General features: G+C 57.3%; 1 protein-coding gene across 1 annotated transcript in view; it reads left to right on the top strand.

Annotated features, from left to right (window-relative positions):
- Positions 1–5,518: 5,518 nt before the first annotated feature.
- LOC102449738 (adhesion G protein-coupled receptor E3-like) overlaps positions 5,519–16,208 on the top strand; it is a 49,176-nt gene continuing 38,486 nt past the window's right edge. Inside the window, exons 1-10 of the mRNA XM_075903389.1 lie at positions 5,519–5,540; positions 7,084–7,239; positions 8,628–8,783; positions 9,176–9,331; positions 9,951–10,106; positions 10,478–10,633; positions 11,262–11,417; positions 14,159–14,314; positions 14,931–15,086; positions 15,459–15,614. Coding sequence (XP_075759504.1) covers positions 5,519–5,540; positions 7,084–7,239; positions 8,628–8,783; positions 9,176–9,331; positions 9,951–10,106; positions 10,478–10,633; positions 11,262–11,417; positions 14,159–14,314; positions 14,931–15,086; positions 15,459–15,614 — 1,426 coding nt within the window. The remainder of the gene's footprint in view (positions 5,541–7,083; positions 7,240–8,627; positions 8,784–9,175; positions 9,332–9,950; positions 10,107–10,477; positions 10,634–11,261; positions 11,418–14,158; positions 14,315–14,930; positions 15,087–15,458; positions 15,615–16,208) is intronic.

The raw sequence follows: 16,208 nt of genomic DNA, 5'->3' as shown, positions 1-16,208 counted from the left end.
ACTGCGCCTGCAACAATGGTTTTACGTTGAGCTCTGGGAAAGCCACTTTCACACACATGAGTGAGAACAGTTGCCAGGGTGAGTTCTTCTCTTTTACCCACCTGGCCCTGCTGGGATCCCTGCACACACCTGTTCATTCCAGGCCTGGTGCTGCACCATAGACTCCACTGGTTGCACCAAATGTGCCTAATCCACATGGCACTCAGGGTGTGTCTATAGTACATGGCTCCATCGATGGAGCCATGTAGATTAGGCTGCTCGGCAAAGGGAAATGAAGCCGCGATTTAAATTATCGAGGCTTCATTTAAATTTAAATGGCTGCTGCGCTGAGCCGATAAACAGCTGATCAGCTGTTTGTCGGCTCACCGCGCTAGTCTGGACACTCCCACGCTGAAGTGAAAGCTCTTTATCAAACTCCCCGTTACGCCTCGTAGCATGAGGTTTACCGGGGAGGTCGATAAGGGGCTTTCATGTTGGCACGGGAGCATCCAGCCTGTCCCGATCTGCCGACAAACAGCTGATCGGCAGAGCATGGCAGCCATTTAAATTTAAATGGAGCTGCGATTATTTAAATTATGGCTTCGTTTCCCTTTGCCGAACAAACAGATCTACATGGCTCCATCAATGGAGCCATGTAGTTTAGATGTGCCCTCAGTCTATGGTCAACTGTGGTCCTCCACGGTTCCCCAGTGTGGTGAGGAGGCCAAAATCTCCCCTGCCTCTGTCTTCAGGTTTGGACTAAATCCCTAGATTTCTAGGGAGTCAGCTGGGGGCAGAGCAAGAGACACTCGCTGGCCCCAGCATGGAACCTTCTGCTGCTACTACACTACGGCTCCCTGGAGCAGAGAATAACCACAGTGGGTGTGGCTATGCCCCAATCCATCCCTGCCATGGGGTGGGGGCTGGACCTTTACACTAGCTCCCGGCTGGCTGGGGAGGCCCCTGCTTAGGAGGAGTGTCTGTCAGAGGCCATGATGCTGCCAGAATGGCCCAGCAGGGCCTCGGTGACTCTGAAAATCCATCCTGTGACTGCCGAATGCTCTGGGCACCAGTCACCTAGATCCTGGGTCTCCCGGTGCCAGGTCAGCGCAGGGGGACGAACAGGGAATGTCTCCCTGCCGGGGCTGAGCAGAGCTTCCCTTATATTGCAGATATTGACGAGTGTCAGGGGCCCACTGGCACAAACTGCGGCCCCAACGCCCACTGCACCAATGAGCCTGGGAGTTTCTACTGCACCTGCAACGTTGGTTTCAAGTCGAGCTCTGGGAAAACCAGATTCACACACGTGAGAGAGAACAGCTGCTTGGGTGAGTTCTCCCCTGGACCAACCCTGCCCTGCTGAAACCCCCTAGGGTAGGATAAGTAGGGAGCCTCAAGCCACCTTGGCCTGGTGCTGCACAAGGGGTGCTGGCAATTGCAATAAAAGCCCTCGATGCACTCGCTGGACTCATGCTCAATGTGACCCTGACCCACACCCCCTGCCGCAGAGTAGCCAGAGTCTCCCCTGCCTCGGTCTTTGGATAGGGAATAGACAGCAAAGTTTGCAAAGAGGCACCTCGTAGAAGTGAGGGGACAGGAACTGGCTTCTACGTGCAGCCTCCTGCTGCTAATTTCTCCCTGCGCCTGGGGAGGGGCCTTGGGTACAGTCCACAGAGACAACCCAGTACCAGGGCTGTGCAGAGCTTCCCTCCTGTTGCAGATATTGACGAGTGTCAGGGGCCCACTGGTGTGAACTGCGGCCCTAATGCCACTTGCACCAACAAGCCTGGGAGTTTCCACTGCGCCTGCAACGATGGTTTCACGTCGAGCTCTGGGAAAGCCATTTTCACGCACATGAGTGAGAACAGTTGCCAGGGTGAGTTCTCCTCTTTTACCCACCTGGCCCTGCTGGAATCCCTGCACACACCTGTTCATTTCAGGCCTGGCGCTGCACCAAAGACTCCACTGGTTGCACCAAAGGTGCCCAATCCACATGGCACTCAGGCTATGATCAACTGTGGCCCTCGACGGTTCCCCAGTGTGTTGAGGGGGCCAGAATCTCCCCTGCCTCTGTCTGCAGGTTGGGATTAAATCCCTAGATTTCTAGGGAGTCAGCTGGGGGCACAGCAGGGGACACTCGCTGGCCCCAGCATGCAACCTTCTGCTGCTACTACACTACGGCTCCCTAGAGCACAGAATAACCAGAGCACAGTGGGTGTGGCTATACCCCAATCCACCCCTGCCATAGCACGGGGGCTGAACCATTACACTAGCTCCCGGCAGGATGGAGAAGCCCCTGCACAGGAGGAGTGGCTGTCAGAGGCCATGATGCTGCCAGAATGGCCCAGCAGGGCCTCAGTGTCGCTGTGAATCCGGCCTGTGACTGCTGAATGCTCCAGGCACCAGTCACCTAGAACCTGGGTCTCCCTGTGCCAGGTCAGGACAGGGGGGCGAACGGGGAATGTCTCCCTGCCGGGGCTGTGCAAAGCTTCCCTTATATTGCAGATATTGACGAGTGTCGGGGGCCCTCTGGAGTGATCTGCGGCCCCAACGCCCACTGCACCAACGTACCTGGGAGTTTCTACTGCACCTGCAACGATGGTTTCAAGTCGAGCTCTGAGAAAGCCAGATTAACAGACATGAGAGAAAACAGCTGCTCGGGTGAGTTCTCTCCTGGCACCCAACCAGCCCTGCTGAGAACCCCTCCTCAGGCCAACGAGGCCAGGTGCTGCACCAGGGGCTGCTGCCATCTGCAATAAACACCCTCGACGCGCTCACTGGGCTCGTGATCAGCTGTGATCCTAGACCGTTTCCCCGCTGTGGGGTGTCCAGGATCTCCCCGCCTCGGCCTTTGGATTGGGAATACATTGCTCCATTTACAGGGATCCAGCCAGGAGAGGGGAGGAGACCCTAAGGCCACATTTACACAGCAGAGCTAAAAACGAAATAAGCTGCACAACTTGAACTCTGTCAATTGCCTATTTTGGCTTTTTGGCAAGGCCCATGCAGCAGGAAGTTCGAGTTGCAGCACTCTGCCCCCGACTTCCCTTACTCCTCGTGAGATGGGAGTTACCGGGGCTGGGGAAAGCAGTCCTCTAGTTTGACAGTATTTGGACATTGTGTCGTAATATCATCTTGTCGTGTAGACGGGGACTCTGTTATTTTGGAAGAATGTCAGTTATTCCCCTCCAAAGCTCCAACATAGATGCGCCCTCACTGGTGGCGCCTCTACACGCAGTCTCCTGCTGCTAGTGCCCCGCTGAACCTGGGAAGGGGCCTTGTGTACGGTGCAGAGACACAGCCCAGCGTGCGATGTGCCCCATGGTCCCGGGGAGCAGAGAACAGGCTCCTCGTCAGACACCCCAGCCACGCCCCTACTCGTGTCGCCACCTTTCTCGCAGTGCAACATTGAACGCTCCGGCCCTTCCGTTCCACGAGGTCCCACCCCCGTAACTACATTGGCTGTCTCTTGGGGGCTCAGTCCCGCTGCCCTTACTTCCTTTTACGGGCTGGAGCAGGCACTTGGAATTTGGGAGGGGGTCGGGCAATAAGTGGGGTGCAGGCTCAGGATGGGGCCAGATGAAGGGTGGAGGGTGCCGGGGGATGCTTGGGGGGAATGCAGTGTGGCGTGGAGAATGGCTGAGGGCTCTGGTTGGCCCTGTAGACTTTGGGGCCGAGGATAAGAGGCTTGAGGAGAATGGGGGTGGGGCTATGGGCAGAAAAGTCAGGTGGAAGTATTTGGATTGTGGGATCGAGCTGCGGGTTGAAGGACTGAGTTGCGGTGCTGGCTCTGGTGTGGGGTTGGGATGAGAGGATAGGGATGCCTGAGGGGGATCTGGTGTTAGGGATACACTTGGGGCAGTGGCTTTCGGTCCAGAACTGTGGTGCCGACTTACCTCAGGGAGCACCTCTGCGGCTCCCTACCTATCCAGGCTTCACCCTGCCCCCGGAAGTGGCCAAATGACCGTCCACCTTGGTACTGGAGCTCCCGCTGCTGGGTCGGTGCTGGGGGGGGAAGGGAACGGGGATCGTCTTCCTGCCAGGGCGGTGCATAGTATCCCGTGTATTGTAGATATTAACGAGTGTCGGGAGCCCTCTGGAGTGAACTGCGGACCCAACGCCCACTGCATCAACGAGCCTGGGAGTTTCCACTGCGCCTGCAACGATGGTTTCAAATCGAGCTCTGGGAAAGCCAGATTCACACACGTGAGAGAGAACAACTGCTCGGGTGAGTTCTCCCCTAGACCAACCCTGCCCTGCTGAAACCCCCTAGAGTAGGATAAGTAGGGAGCCTCAAGGCACCTTGGCCTGGTGCTGCACCAGGGGTGCTGCCAGTTGCAATAAAAGCCCTTGATGCACTCGCTGGACTCATGCTCAATGTGACCCTGATCCACACCCCCTGCCGCAGAGTAGCCAGAGTCTCCCCTGCCTCGGACTTTGGATAGGGAATAAACAGCGAAGTTTGCAAAGAGGCACCTCGTAGAAGTGAGAGGATCATAACTGGCCTCTAAACGCAGCCTCCTGCTGCTAATTTCTCCCTGCGCCTGGGGAGGGGCCTTGGGTACAGTTCACAGACAAAACCCAGTGCCAGGGCTGTGCAGAGCTTCCCTCCTGTTGCAGATATTGACGAGTGTCAGGAGCCTACTGGAGTGAACTGCGGCCCCAACGCCACCTGCACCAACAAGCCTGGGAGTTTCCACTGCGCCTGCAACGATGGTTTCAACTCGAGCTCTGGGAAAGCCACCTTCGTGCACATGAGTGAGAACAGTTGCCAGGGTGAGTTCTCCTCTTTTACCCACCTGGCCCTGCTGGGATCCCTGCACACACCTGTTCATTCCAGGCCTGGTGCTGCACCAAAGACTCCACTGGTTGCACCAAAGGTGCCCAATCCACATGGCAATCAGGCTATGGTCAACTGTGGTCCTCTACTTTTCCCCAGTGTGTTGAGGGGGCCAGAATCTCCTCTGCTTCTGTCTGCAGGTTGGGATTAAATCCCTAGATTTCTAGGGAGTCAGCTGGGGGCACAGCAGGGGACACTCGCTGGCCCCAGCATGCAACCTTCTGCTGCTACTACACTACGGCTCCCTGGAGCACAGAATAACCAGAGCACAGTGGGTGTAGCTATACCCCAATCCACCCCTGCAATGGCATGGGGGCTGGACCATTACACTAGCTCCCGGCTGGCTGGGGAAGCCCCTGCACAGGAGGAGTGGCTGTCAGAGGCCATGATGCTGCCAGAATGGCCCAGCAGGGCCTCAGTGTGGCTGTGAATCCGGCCTGTGACTGCTGAATGCTCCGGGCACCAGTCACCTAGATCCTGGGTCTCCCGGTGCTAGGTCAGCGCAGGGGGGAGAAAGGGGAATGTCTCCCTGCCGGGGCTGTGCAAAGCTTCCCTTATATTGCAGATATTGACGAGTGTCGAGGGCCCTCTGGCGTGAACTGCGGCCCCAACGCCACCTGCACCAATGAGCCTGGGAGTTTCCACTGCGCCTGCAACAATGGTTTTACGTCGAGCTCTGGGAAAGCCACTTTCACACACATGAGTGAGAACAGTTGCCAGGGTGAGTTCTCCTCTTTTACCCACCTGGCCCTGCTGGGATCCCTGCACACACCTGTTCATTCCAGGCCTGGTGCTGCACCAAAGACTCCACTGGTTGCACCAAAAGTGCCTAATCCACATGGCACTCAGGGTGTGTCTATAGTACATGGCTCCATCGATGGAGCCATGTAGATTAGGCTGATCGGCAAAGGGAAATGAAGCCACGATTTAAATAATCGCGGCTTCATTTAAATTTAAATGGCTGCTGCGCTGAGCTGATAAACAGCTGATCAGCTGTTTGTCCGCTCAGCACGCTAGTCTGGACACTCCCACGCCGAAGTGAAAGCCCTTTATCAAACTCCCCGTTACACCTCGTAGGATGAGGTTTATCGGGGAGGTCGATAAAGGGCTTTCATGTTGGCACGGGAGCGTCCATACTGCCCCGATCTGCCGACAAACAGCTGATCGGCAGAACGTGGCAGCCATTTAAATATAAATGGAGCTGTGATTATTTAAATTATGGCTTCGTTTGCCTTTGCCGAACAAACAGATCTACATGGCTCCATCAATGGAGCCATGTAGTTTAGACGTGACCTCAGTCTATGGTCAACTGTGGTCCTCCACGGTTCCCCAGTGTGTTGAGGAGGCCAAAATCTCCCCTGCCTATGTCTTCAGGTTTGGACTAAATCCCTAGATTTCTAGGGAGTCAGCTGGGGGCAGAGCAAGAGACACTCGCTGGCCCCAGCATGGAACCTTCTGCTGCTACTACACTACGGCTCCCCGGAGCAGAGAATAACCACAGCACAATGGGTGTGGCTATGCCCCTATCCACCCCTGTCTGGACCTTTACACTAGCTCCCGGCTGGCTGGGGAGGCCCCTGCTTAGGAGGAGTGTCTGTCAGAGGCCATGATGCTGCCAGAATGGCCCAGCAGGGCCTCGGTGTCTCTGTAAATCCGTCCTGTGACTGCCGAATGCTCCGGGCACCAGTCACCTAGATCCAGGGTCTCCCGGTGCTAGATCAGCGCAGGGAGACGAACAGGGAATATCTCCACATGGCAATCAGGCTATGATCAACTGTGGCCCTCTACGGTTCCCCAGTGTGTTGAGGGGGCCAGAATCTCCCCTGCCTCTGTCTGCAGGTTGGGATTAAATCCCTAGTTTTCTAGGGAGTCAGCTGGGGGCACAGCAGGGGACACTCGCTGGCCCCAGCATGCAACCTTCTGCTGCTACTACACTACGGCTCCCTGGAGCACAGAATAACCACAGCACAGAGGGTGTGTCTATGCCCCAATCCACCCCTGCAATGGGGTGGGAGCTGGACCATTACACTAGCTTCCAGCAGGATGGGGAAGCCTCTGCACAGGAGGAGTGGCTGTCAGAGGCCATGATGCTGCCAGAATGGCCCAGCAGGGCCTCAGTGTCGCTGTGAATCCGGCCTGTGACTGCCGAATGCTCCAGGCACCAGTCACCTAGATCCTGGGTCTCCCGGTGCCAGGTCAGCGCAGGGGGGCGAACGGGGAATGTCTCCCTGCCGGGGCTGTACGGAGCTTCCCTTATATTGCAGATATTGACGAGTGTCGGGGGCCCTCTGGAGTGATCTGCGGCCCCAACTCCCACTGCACCAACGTACCTGGGAGTTTCTACTGCACCTGCAACGATGGTTTCAAGTCGAGCTCTGAGAAAGCCAGATTCACAGACATGAGAGAAAACAGCTGCGGGGGTGAGTTCTCCCCTGTCACCCACCCAGCCCTGCTGAGAACCCCTTCTCAAGCCAACCAGGCCGGGTGCTGCACCAGGGGCTGCTGCCATCTGCAATAAACACCCTCGACGCGCTCGCTGGTCTCTTGATCAGTTGTGACCCTAGACCGTTTCCCCGCTGTGGGGTGTCTAGGATCTCCCCGCCTCGGCCTTTGGATTGGGAATACATTGCTACATTTACAGGATGCCAGCCCGGAGAGGGGAAGAGACCCTAAGGGCACATTTACACAGCAGGGCTAAAACCGAAATAAGCTGCACAACTTGAACTATGTCAATTGCCTATTTTGGCGATGCCCAAGCTGCAGGAAGTTCGAGTTGCAGCACTCTGCCCCCGACTTCCCTTACTCCTCGTGAGATGGGAGTTACCGGGGCTGGGGAAAGCAGTCCTCTAGTTTGACAGTATTTGGACATTGTGTCGAAATAACATCTTGTCGTGTAGATGGGGACTCTGTTATTTTGGTAGAATGTCAGTTATTCCCCTCCAAAGCTCCACCATAGACGCGCCCTCACTGGTGGCGCCTCAACACGCAGTCTCCTGCTGCTAGTGCCCCGCTGAACCTGGGAAGGGGCCTTGTGTACGGTGCAGAGACACAGCCCAGCGTGCGATGTGCCCCATGGTCCCTGGGAGCAGAGAACAGGCTCCTCGTCAGACACCCCAGCCACGCCCCTACTCGTGTCGCCACCTTTCTCGCAGTGCAACATTGAACGCTCCGGCCCTTCCGTTCCACGAGGTCCCACCCCCGTAACTACATTGGCTGTCTCTTGGGGGCTCAGTCCCGCTGCCCTTACTTCCTTTTACGGGCTGGAGCAGGCACTTGGAATTTGGGAGGGGGTCGGGCAATAAGTGGGGTGCAGGCTTAGGGTGGGGCCAGATGAGGGGTAGAGGGTGCACGGGAATGCTTGGGGGAAATGCAGTGTGGCGTGGAGAATGGCTGAGGGCTCTGGTTGGGGCCGAGGATAAGAGGCTTGAGGAGAATGGGGGTGGGGCTATGGGCAGAAAAGTCAGGTGGAAGTATTTGGATCGTGGGATCGAGCTGCGGGTTGAAGGACTGAGTTGCGGTGCTGGCTCTGGTGTGGGGTTGGGATGAGAGGATAGGGATGCAGGAGGGGGATCTGGTGTTAGGGATACACTTGCGGCAGTGGCTTTCGGTCCAGAACTGTGGTGCGGACTTACCTCAGGGAGCACCTCTGCGGCTCCCTACCTATCCAGGCTTCACCCTGCCCCCGGAAGTGGCCAAATGACCGTCCACCTTGGTACTGGAGCTCCCGCTGCTGGGTCAGTGCTGGGGGGGGAAGGGAACGGGGAACGTCTTCCTGCCAGGGCGGTGCATAGTATCCCGTGTATTGTAGATATTGACGAGTGTCGGGGGCCCTCTGGAGTGAACTGTGGCCCAAACGCCCACTGCACCAACGAGCCTGGGAGTTTCCACTGCGCCTGCAACGATGGTTTCAAGTCGAGCTCTGGGAAAGCCAGATTCACACACGTGAGAGAGAACAGCTGCTCGGGTGAGTTCTCCCCTAGACCAACCCTGCCCTGCTGAAACCCCCTAGAGTAGGATAAGTAGGGAGCCTCAAGGCACCTTGGCCTGGTGCTGCACCAGGGGTGCTGGCAGTTGCAATAAAAGCCCTTGATGCACTCGCTGGACTCATGCTCAATGTGACCCTGATCCACACCCCCTGCCTCAGAGTAGCCAGAGTCTCCCCTGTCTCGGTCTTTGGATAGGGAATAAACAGCGAAGTTTGCAAAGAGGCACCTCGTAGAAGTGAGAGGATCATGACTGGTCTCTACATGGAGCCTCCTGCTGCTAATTTCTCCCTGAGCCTGGGGAGGGGCCTTGGGTACAGTTCACAGACACAACCCAGTGCCAGGGCTGTGCAAAGCTTCCCTCCTGTTGCAGATATTGACGAGTGTCAGGGGCCCACTGGAGTGAACTGCGGCCCCAACGCCACCTGCACCAACAAGCCTGGGAGTTTCCACTGCGCCTGCAACGATGGTTTCACGTCGAGCTCTGGGAAAGCCACTTTCACGCACACGAGTGAGAACAGTTGCCAGGGTGAGTTCTCCTCTTTTACCCACCTGGCCCTGCTGGGATCGCTGCACACACCAATTCATTCCAGGCCTGGTGCTGCACCAGGGACTCCACTGGTTGCACCAAAGGTGCCCAATCCACATGGCACTCAGGCTATGGTCAGCTGTGGCCCTCGACGGTTCCCCAGTGTGTTGAGGGGGCCAGAATCTCCCTGCCTCTGTCTGCAGGTTGGGATTAAATCCCTAGATTTCTAGGGAGTCAGCTGGGGGCAGAGCAAGAGACACTCGCTGGCCCCAGCATGCAACCTTCTGCTGCTACTACACTACGGCTCCCCGTAGCAGAGAATAACCACAGCACAGTGGGTGTGGCTATGCCCCAATCCATCCCTGCCATGGGGTGGGGGCTGGACCTTTACACTAGCTCCCGGCTGGCTGGGGAGGCCCCTGCTTAGGAGGAGTGTCTGTCAGAGGCCATGATGCTGCCCAGCAGGGCCTCGGTGTCTCTGTAAATCTGTCCTGTGACTGCCGAATGCTCCAGGCACCAGTCACCTAGATCCAGGGTCTCCCGGTGCTAGATCAGCGCAGGGGGACGAACGGGGAATATCTCCCTGCCCGGGCTGTGCAGAGCTTCCCTTATATTGCAGATATTGACGAGTGTCAGGGGCCCTCTGGCATGAACTGTGGCCCCAACGCCACCTGCACCAATGAGCCTGGGAGTTTCTTCTGCACCTGCAACGATGGTTTCAAGTCGAGCTCTGGGAAAGCCAGATTCACACACGTGAGAGAGAACAGCTGCTCAGGTGAGTTCTCCCCTGGACCAACCCTGCCCTGCTGAAACCCCCTCCTCAAGCCACCTGGCCTGGTGCTGCACCAGGGGTGCTGCCAGTTGCAATAAAAGCCCTCGATGCACTCGCTGGACTCATGCTCAATGTGACCCTAAACCACACCCCCTGCCGCAGAGTAGCCAGAGTCTCCCCTGCCTTGGTCTTTGGATAGGGAATAAACAGCGAAGTTTGCAAAGAGGCACCTCGTAGAAGTGAGAGGATCATAACTGGCCTCTACACGCAGCCTCCTGCTGCTAATTTCTCCCTGCGCCTGGGATGGGGCCTTGTGTACTGTCCACAGATACAACCCAGTACCAGGGTTATGCAGAGTTTCCCTCCTGTTGCAGATATTGACGAGTGTCAGGGGCCCACTGGAGTGAACTGCGGCCCCAACGCCACCTGCACCAACAAGCCTGGGAGTTTCCACTGCGCCTGCAACGATGGTTTCAACTCGAGCTCTGGGAAAGCCATTTTCACGCACATGAGTGAGAACAGTTGCCAGGGTGAGTTCTCCTCTTTTACCCACCTGGCCCTGCTGGAATCCCTGCACACACCTGTTCATTCCAGGCCTGGCGCTGCACCAGGGACTCCACTGGTTGCACCAAAGGTGCCCAATCCACATGGCACTCAGGCTATGGTCAACTGTGGCCCTCCACGGTTCCCCAGTGTGTTGAGGGGGCCAGAATCTCCCTGCCTCTGTCTGCAGGTTGGGACTAAATCCCTAGATTTCTAGAGAGTCAGCTGGGGGCACAGCAGGGGACACTCGCTGGCCCCAGCATGCAACCTTCTGCTGCTACTACACTACGGCTCCCTGGAGCACAGAATAACCAGAGCACAGTGGGTGTGGCTATGCCCCAATCCACCCCTGCAATGGGGTGGGGGCTGGACCATTACACTAGCTTCCGGCAGGATGGGGAAGCCCCTGCACAGGAGAAGTGGCTGTCAGAGGCCATGATTCTGACAGAATTGCCCAGCAGGGCCTCAGTGTCGCTGTGAATCCGGCCTGTGACTGCTGAATGCTCCAGGCACCGGTCACCTAGATCCTGGGTCTCCCGGTGCCAGGTCAGCACAGGGAGGCAAAAGGGGAATGTCTCCCTGCCGGGGCTGTGCAGAGCTTCCCTTGTATTGTAGATATTGATGAGTGTCGGGGGCCCTCTGGAGTGATCTGCGGCCCCAACGCCACCTGCACCAACGAGCCTGGGAGTTTCTACTGCGCCTGCAACGATGGTTTCAAGTCGAGCTCTGGGAAAGCCAGATTCACACAGATGGGAGAAAACAGCTGCTCGGGTGAGTTCTCCCCTGTCACCCACCCAGCCCTGCTGAGAACCCCTCCTCATGCCAACCAGGCCGGGTGCTGCACCAGGGGCTGCTGCCATCTGCAATAAACACCCTCGATGCGCTCGCTGGTCTCGTGATCAGCTGTGACCCTAGACCGTTTCCCCGCTGTGGGGTGTCCAGGATCTCCCCCGCCTCTGCCATTGGATTGGGAATACATTGCTCCATTTACAGGGAGCCAGCCCGGAGGGGGGGGAGACCCTCAGAGCACATTTACATAGCAGGGCTAAAAACGAAATAAGCTGCACAACTTGAACTATGTCAACTGCCTATTTTGGCTTTTGGCGATGCCCATGCAGCAGGAAGTTCGAGTTGCAGCACTCTGCCCCCGACTTCCCTTACTCCTCGTGAGATGGGAGTTACCGGGGCTGGGGAAAGCCGTCCTCTAGTTTGACAGTATTTGGACATTGTGTCGAAATAACATCTTGTCGTGTAGACGGGGACTCTGTTATTTTGGAAGAATGTCAGTTATTCCCCTCCAAAGCTCCACCATAGACGCGCCTTCACTGGTGGCGCCTCTACACGCAGTCTCCTGCTGCTAGTGCCCCGCTGAACCTGGGAAGGGGCCTTGTGTACGGTGCAGAGACACAGCCCAGCGTGCGATGTGCCCCATTGTCCCGGGGAGCAGAGAACAGGCTCCTCGTCAGACACCCCAGCCACGCCCCTACTCGTGTCGCCACCTTTCTCGCAGTGCAACATTGAACGCTCCGGCCCTTCCGTTCCACGAGGTCCCACCCCCGTAACTACATTGGCTGTCTCTTGGGGGCTCAGTCCCGCTGCCCTTACTTCCTTTTACGGGCTGGAGCAGGCACTGGGAATTTGGGAGGGGGCTGGGCAATAAGTGGGGTGCAGGCTCAGGGTGGGGCCAGATGAGGGGTGGAGGGTGCAGGGGAATGCTTGGGGGGAATGCAGTGTGGCGTGGAGAATGGCTGAGGGCTCTGGTTGGCCCTGCAGACTTTGGGGCCGAGGATAAGAGGCTTGAGGAGAATGGGGGTGGGGCTATGGGCAGAAAAGTCAGGTGGAAGTATTTGGATCGTGGGATCGAGCTGCGGGTTGAAGGACTGAGTTGCGGTGCTGGCTCTGGTGTGGGGTTGGGATGAGAGGATGGGGATGCCGGAGGGGGATCTGGTGTTAGGGATACACTTGGGGCAGTGGCTTTCGGTCCAGAACTGTGGTGCGGACTTACCTCAGGGAGCACCTCTGCGGCTCCCTACCTATCCAGGCTTCACCCTGCCCCCGGAAGTGGCCAAATGACCGTCCACCTTGGTACTGGGGCTCCCGCTGCCGGGTCAGTGCGGGGGGGGAAAGGAACGGGGATCGTCTTCCTGCCAGGGTGGTGCACAGTATCCCTTGTATTGTAGATATTGATGAGTGTCGGGGGCCCTCTGGAGTGAACTGCGGACCCAACGCCCACTGCACCAACGAGCCTGGGAGTTTCCACTGCGCCTGCAACGATGGTTTCAAGTCGAGCTCTGGGAAAGCCAGGTTCACACATATGGGAGAAAACAGCTGCGGGGGTGAGTTCTCCCCTAGACCAACCCTGCACTGCTGAAACCCCCTAGAGTAGGATAAGTAGGGAGCCTCAAGCCACCTTGGCCTGGTGCTGCACCAGGGGTGCTGGCAGTAGTAATAAAAACCCTTGATGCACTCGCTGGACTCATGCTCAATGTGACTCTGACCCACACCCCCTGCCGCAGAGTAGCCAGAGTCTCCCCGCCTCGGTCTTTGGATAGGGAATAAACAGCGAAGTTTGCAAAGAGGCACCTCGTAGAAGTGAGAGGATCATAACTGGCCTCTACATGCAGCCTCCTGCTGCTAATTTCTCCCTGCGCCTGGGGAGGGGCCTTGGGTACAGTTCACAGACACAACCCAGTGCCAGGGCTGTGCAAAGCTTCCCTCCTGTTGCAGATATTGACGAGTGTCAGGAGCCTACTGGAGTGAACTGCGGCCCCAACGCCACCTGCACCAACAAGCCTGGGAGTTTCCACTGCGCCTGCAACGATGGTTTCAACTCGAGCTCTGGGAAAGCCACCTTCACGCGCACGAGTGAGAACAGTTGCCAGGGTGAGTTCTCCTCTTTTACCCACCTGGCCCTGCTGGAATCCCTGCACACACCTGTTCATTCCAGACCTGGTGCTGCTCCAGGGACTCCACTGGTTGCACCAAAGGTGCCCAATCCACATGGCACTCAGGCTATGGTCAACTGTGGCCCTCCACGGTTCCCCAGTGTGTTGAGGGGGCCAGAATCTCCCCTGCCTCTGTCTGCAGGTTAGGACTAAATCCCTAGATTTCTAGGGAGTCAGCTGGGGGCACAGCAGGGGACACTCGCTGGCCCCAGCATGCAACCTTCTGCTGCTACTACACTACGGCTCCCTGGAGCACAGAATAACCAGAGCACAGTGGGTGTGGCTATGCCCCAATCCACCCCTGCAATGGCGTGGGGGCTGAACCATTACACTAGCTCCCGGCTGGCTGGGGAAGCCCCTGCACAGGAGGAGTGGCTGTCAGAGGCCCTGATGCTGCCAGAATGGCCCAGCAGGGCCTCAGTGTCGCTGTGAATCCGGCCTGTGACTGCCGAATGCTCCAGGCACCAGTCACCTAGAACCTGGGTCTCCCAGTGCCAGGTCAGCACAGGGGGGCGAACGGGGAATGTCTCCCTGCCAGGGCTGTGCAAAGCTTCCCTCCTGTTGCAGATATTGACGAGTGTCAGGGGCCCACTGGAGTGAACTGCGGCCCCAACGCCACCTGCACCAACGAGCCTGGGAGTTTCTACTGCGCCTGCAACAATGGTTTCACGTCGAGCTCTGGGAATGCCACCTTTGTGCACATGAGTGAGAACAGTTGCCTGGGTGAGTTCTCCTCTTTTACCCACCTGGCCCTGCTGGGATCCCTGCACACACCTGTTCATTCCAGGCCTGGTGCTGCACCAAAGACTCCACTGGTGGCACCAAAAGTGCCTAATGCACATGGCACTCAGGCTATGGTCAACTGTGGTCCTCGACGGTTCCCCAGTGTGTTGAGGGGGCCAGAATCTCCCCTGCCTCTGTCTTCAGGTTGGGACTAAATCCCTAGATTTCTAGGGAGTCTGCTGTGGGCGCAGCAGGGGACACTCGCTGGCCCCAGCATGCAACGTTCTGTTGTTACTACACTACGGTTCCCCGGAGCACAGAATAACCACAGCACAGAGGGTGTGGCTATGACGCAATCTACCTCTGCAGTGGGGTGGGGTCTGGAGCCAGGCTGGCTGGGGAAGCCCCTGCACAGAAGGAGTGGCTTTCAGAGGCCATGATGCTGCCAGAATGTCCCAGCAGGGCCTCAGTGTCACTGTCAATTCTGCCTGTGACTGTCGAATGCTCCGGGCACCAGTCACCTAGATCCTGGGTCTCCCGGTGCTAGGTCAGCGCAGGGGGGTGAACGGGGAATGTCTCCCTGCCGGGGCTGTGCAGAGCTTCCTTTATATTGCAGATATTGACGAGTGTCAGGGGCCCACTGGCATGAACTGCGGCCCCAACGCCACCTGCACCAACCAGCCTGGGAGTTTCTACTGCGCCTGCAACGATGGTTTCAAGTCGAGCTCTGGGAAAGCCACTTTCACACACATGAGAGAAAACAGCTGCTCAGGTGAGTTCTCCCCTGGACCAACCCTGCCCTGCTGAAACCCCCTCCTCAAGCCACCTTGGCCTGGTGCTGCACCAGGGGTGCTGCCAGTTGCAATAAAAGCCCTTGATGCACTCACTGGACTCATGCTCAATGTGACCCTAAACCACACCCCCTGCCGCAGAGTAGCCAGAGTCTCCCCTGCCTCGGTCTTTGGATAGGGAATAAACAGCGAAGTTTTCAAAGAGGCACCTCGTAGAAGTGAGAGGATCATAACTGGCCTCTACACGCAGCCTCCTGCTGCTAATTTCTCCCTGCGCCTGGGGAGGTGCCTTGTGTACTGTCCACAGATACTACCCAGTACCAGGGCTATGCAGAGTTTCCCTCCTGTTGCAGATATTGACGAGTGTCAGGGGCCCACTGGAGTGAACTGCGGCCCCAACGCCACCTGCACCAACAAGCCTGGGAGTTTCCACTGCGCCTGCAACGACGGTTTCAACTCGAGCTCTGGGAATGCCACCTTCGTGCACATGAGTGAGAACAGTTGCCAGGGTGAGTTCTCCTCTTTTATCCACCTGGCCCTGCTGGGATCCCTGCACACACCTGTTCATTTCAGGCCTGGTGCGGCACCAGAGGCTGCTGCCATATGCAGCAAAGGCCCGTGATCCATTCCCCATGGCTGTGATCAGCTGTGGTCCTCGAATGCTCTCCTAGTGGAGTGTGAGCAAGATTTCCCCTGACGTGGCACTTGGATTTGGAATAATCCTCTAGATTTGCAGAGAGGCATGAGAAAGATTTTAGTGGACCCTTGCTGGCCCCAGAATGCAGCCGCCTCCCTGAGCCTGGGAAGGGGCCTAGTGAATGGTCCACAGAGGCAGCCCAGCATGCACAGAGACAGCCCACATGAGACCCTCAGGAGCAGGGACTAGGCAAGGGCCGGCCCATAGCATTTTGTCACCTTAGGCGGGAGCTCAAATGACACCCCCATGCTCCCTCACTTGGGCCAAAACTTTGAAAGGTCTCGATTCTGCCTTCTTCCTGTTCTACTGCTCTCATGGTTCTGCTCTGCTACCTACAGATGCACCAGGAGCAGACACATTTTTCTACACTCTGGGTCCTAATGGCACCTCCTCCACCCCCCACAGT

The sequence above is a fragment of the Pelodiscus sinensis genome, chromosome 19 (genome assembly GCF_049634645.1).
Source record: "Pelodiscus sinensis isolate JC-2024 chromosome 19, ASM4963464v1, whole genome shotgun sequence".
NCBI classification, from domain to species: domain Eukaryota; kingdom Metazoa; phylum Chordata; order Testudines; family Trionychidae; genus Pelodiscus; species Pelodiscus sinensis.
This window is presented reverse-complemented; position numbering and strand designations above follow the sequence as displayed.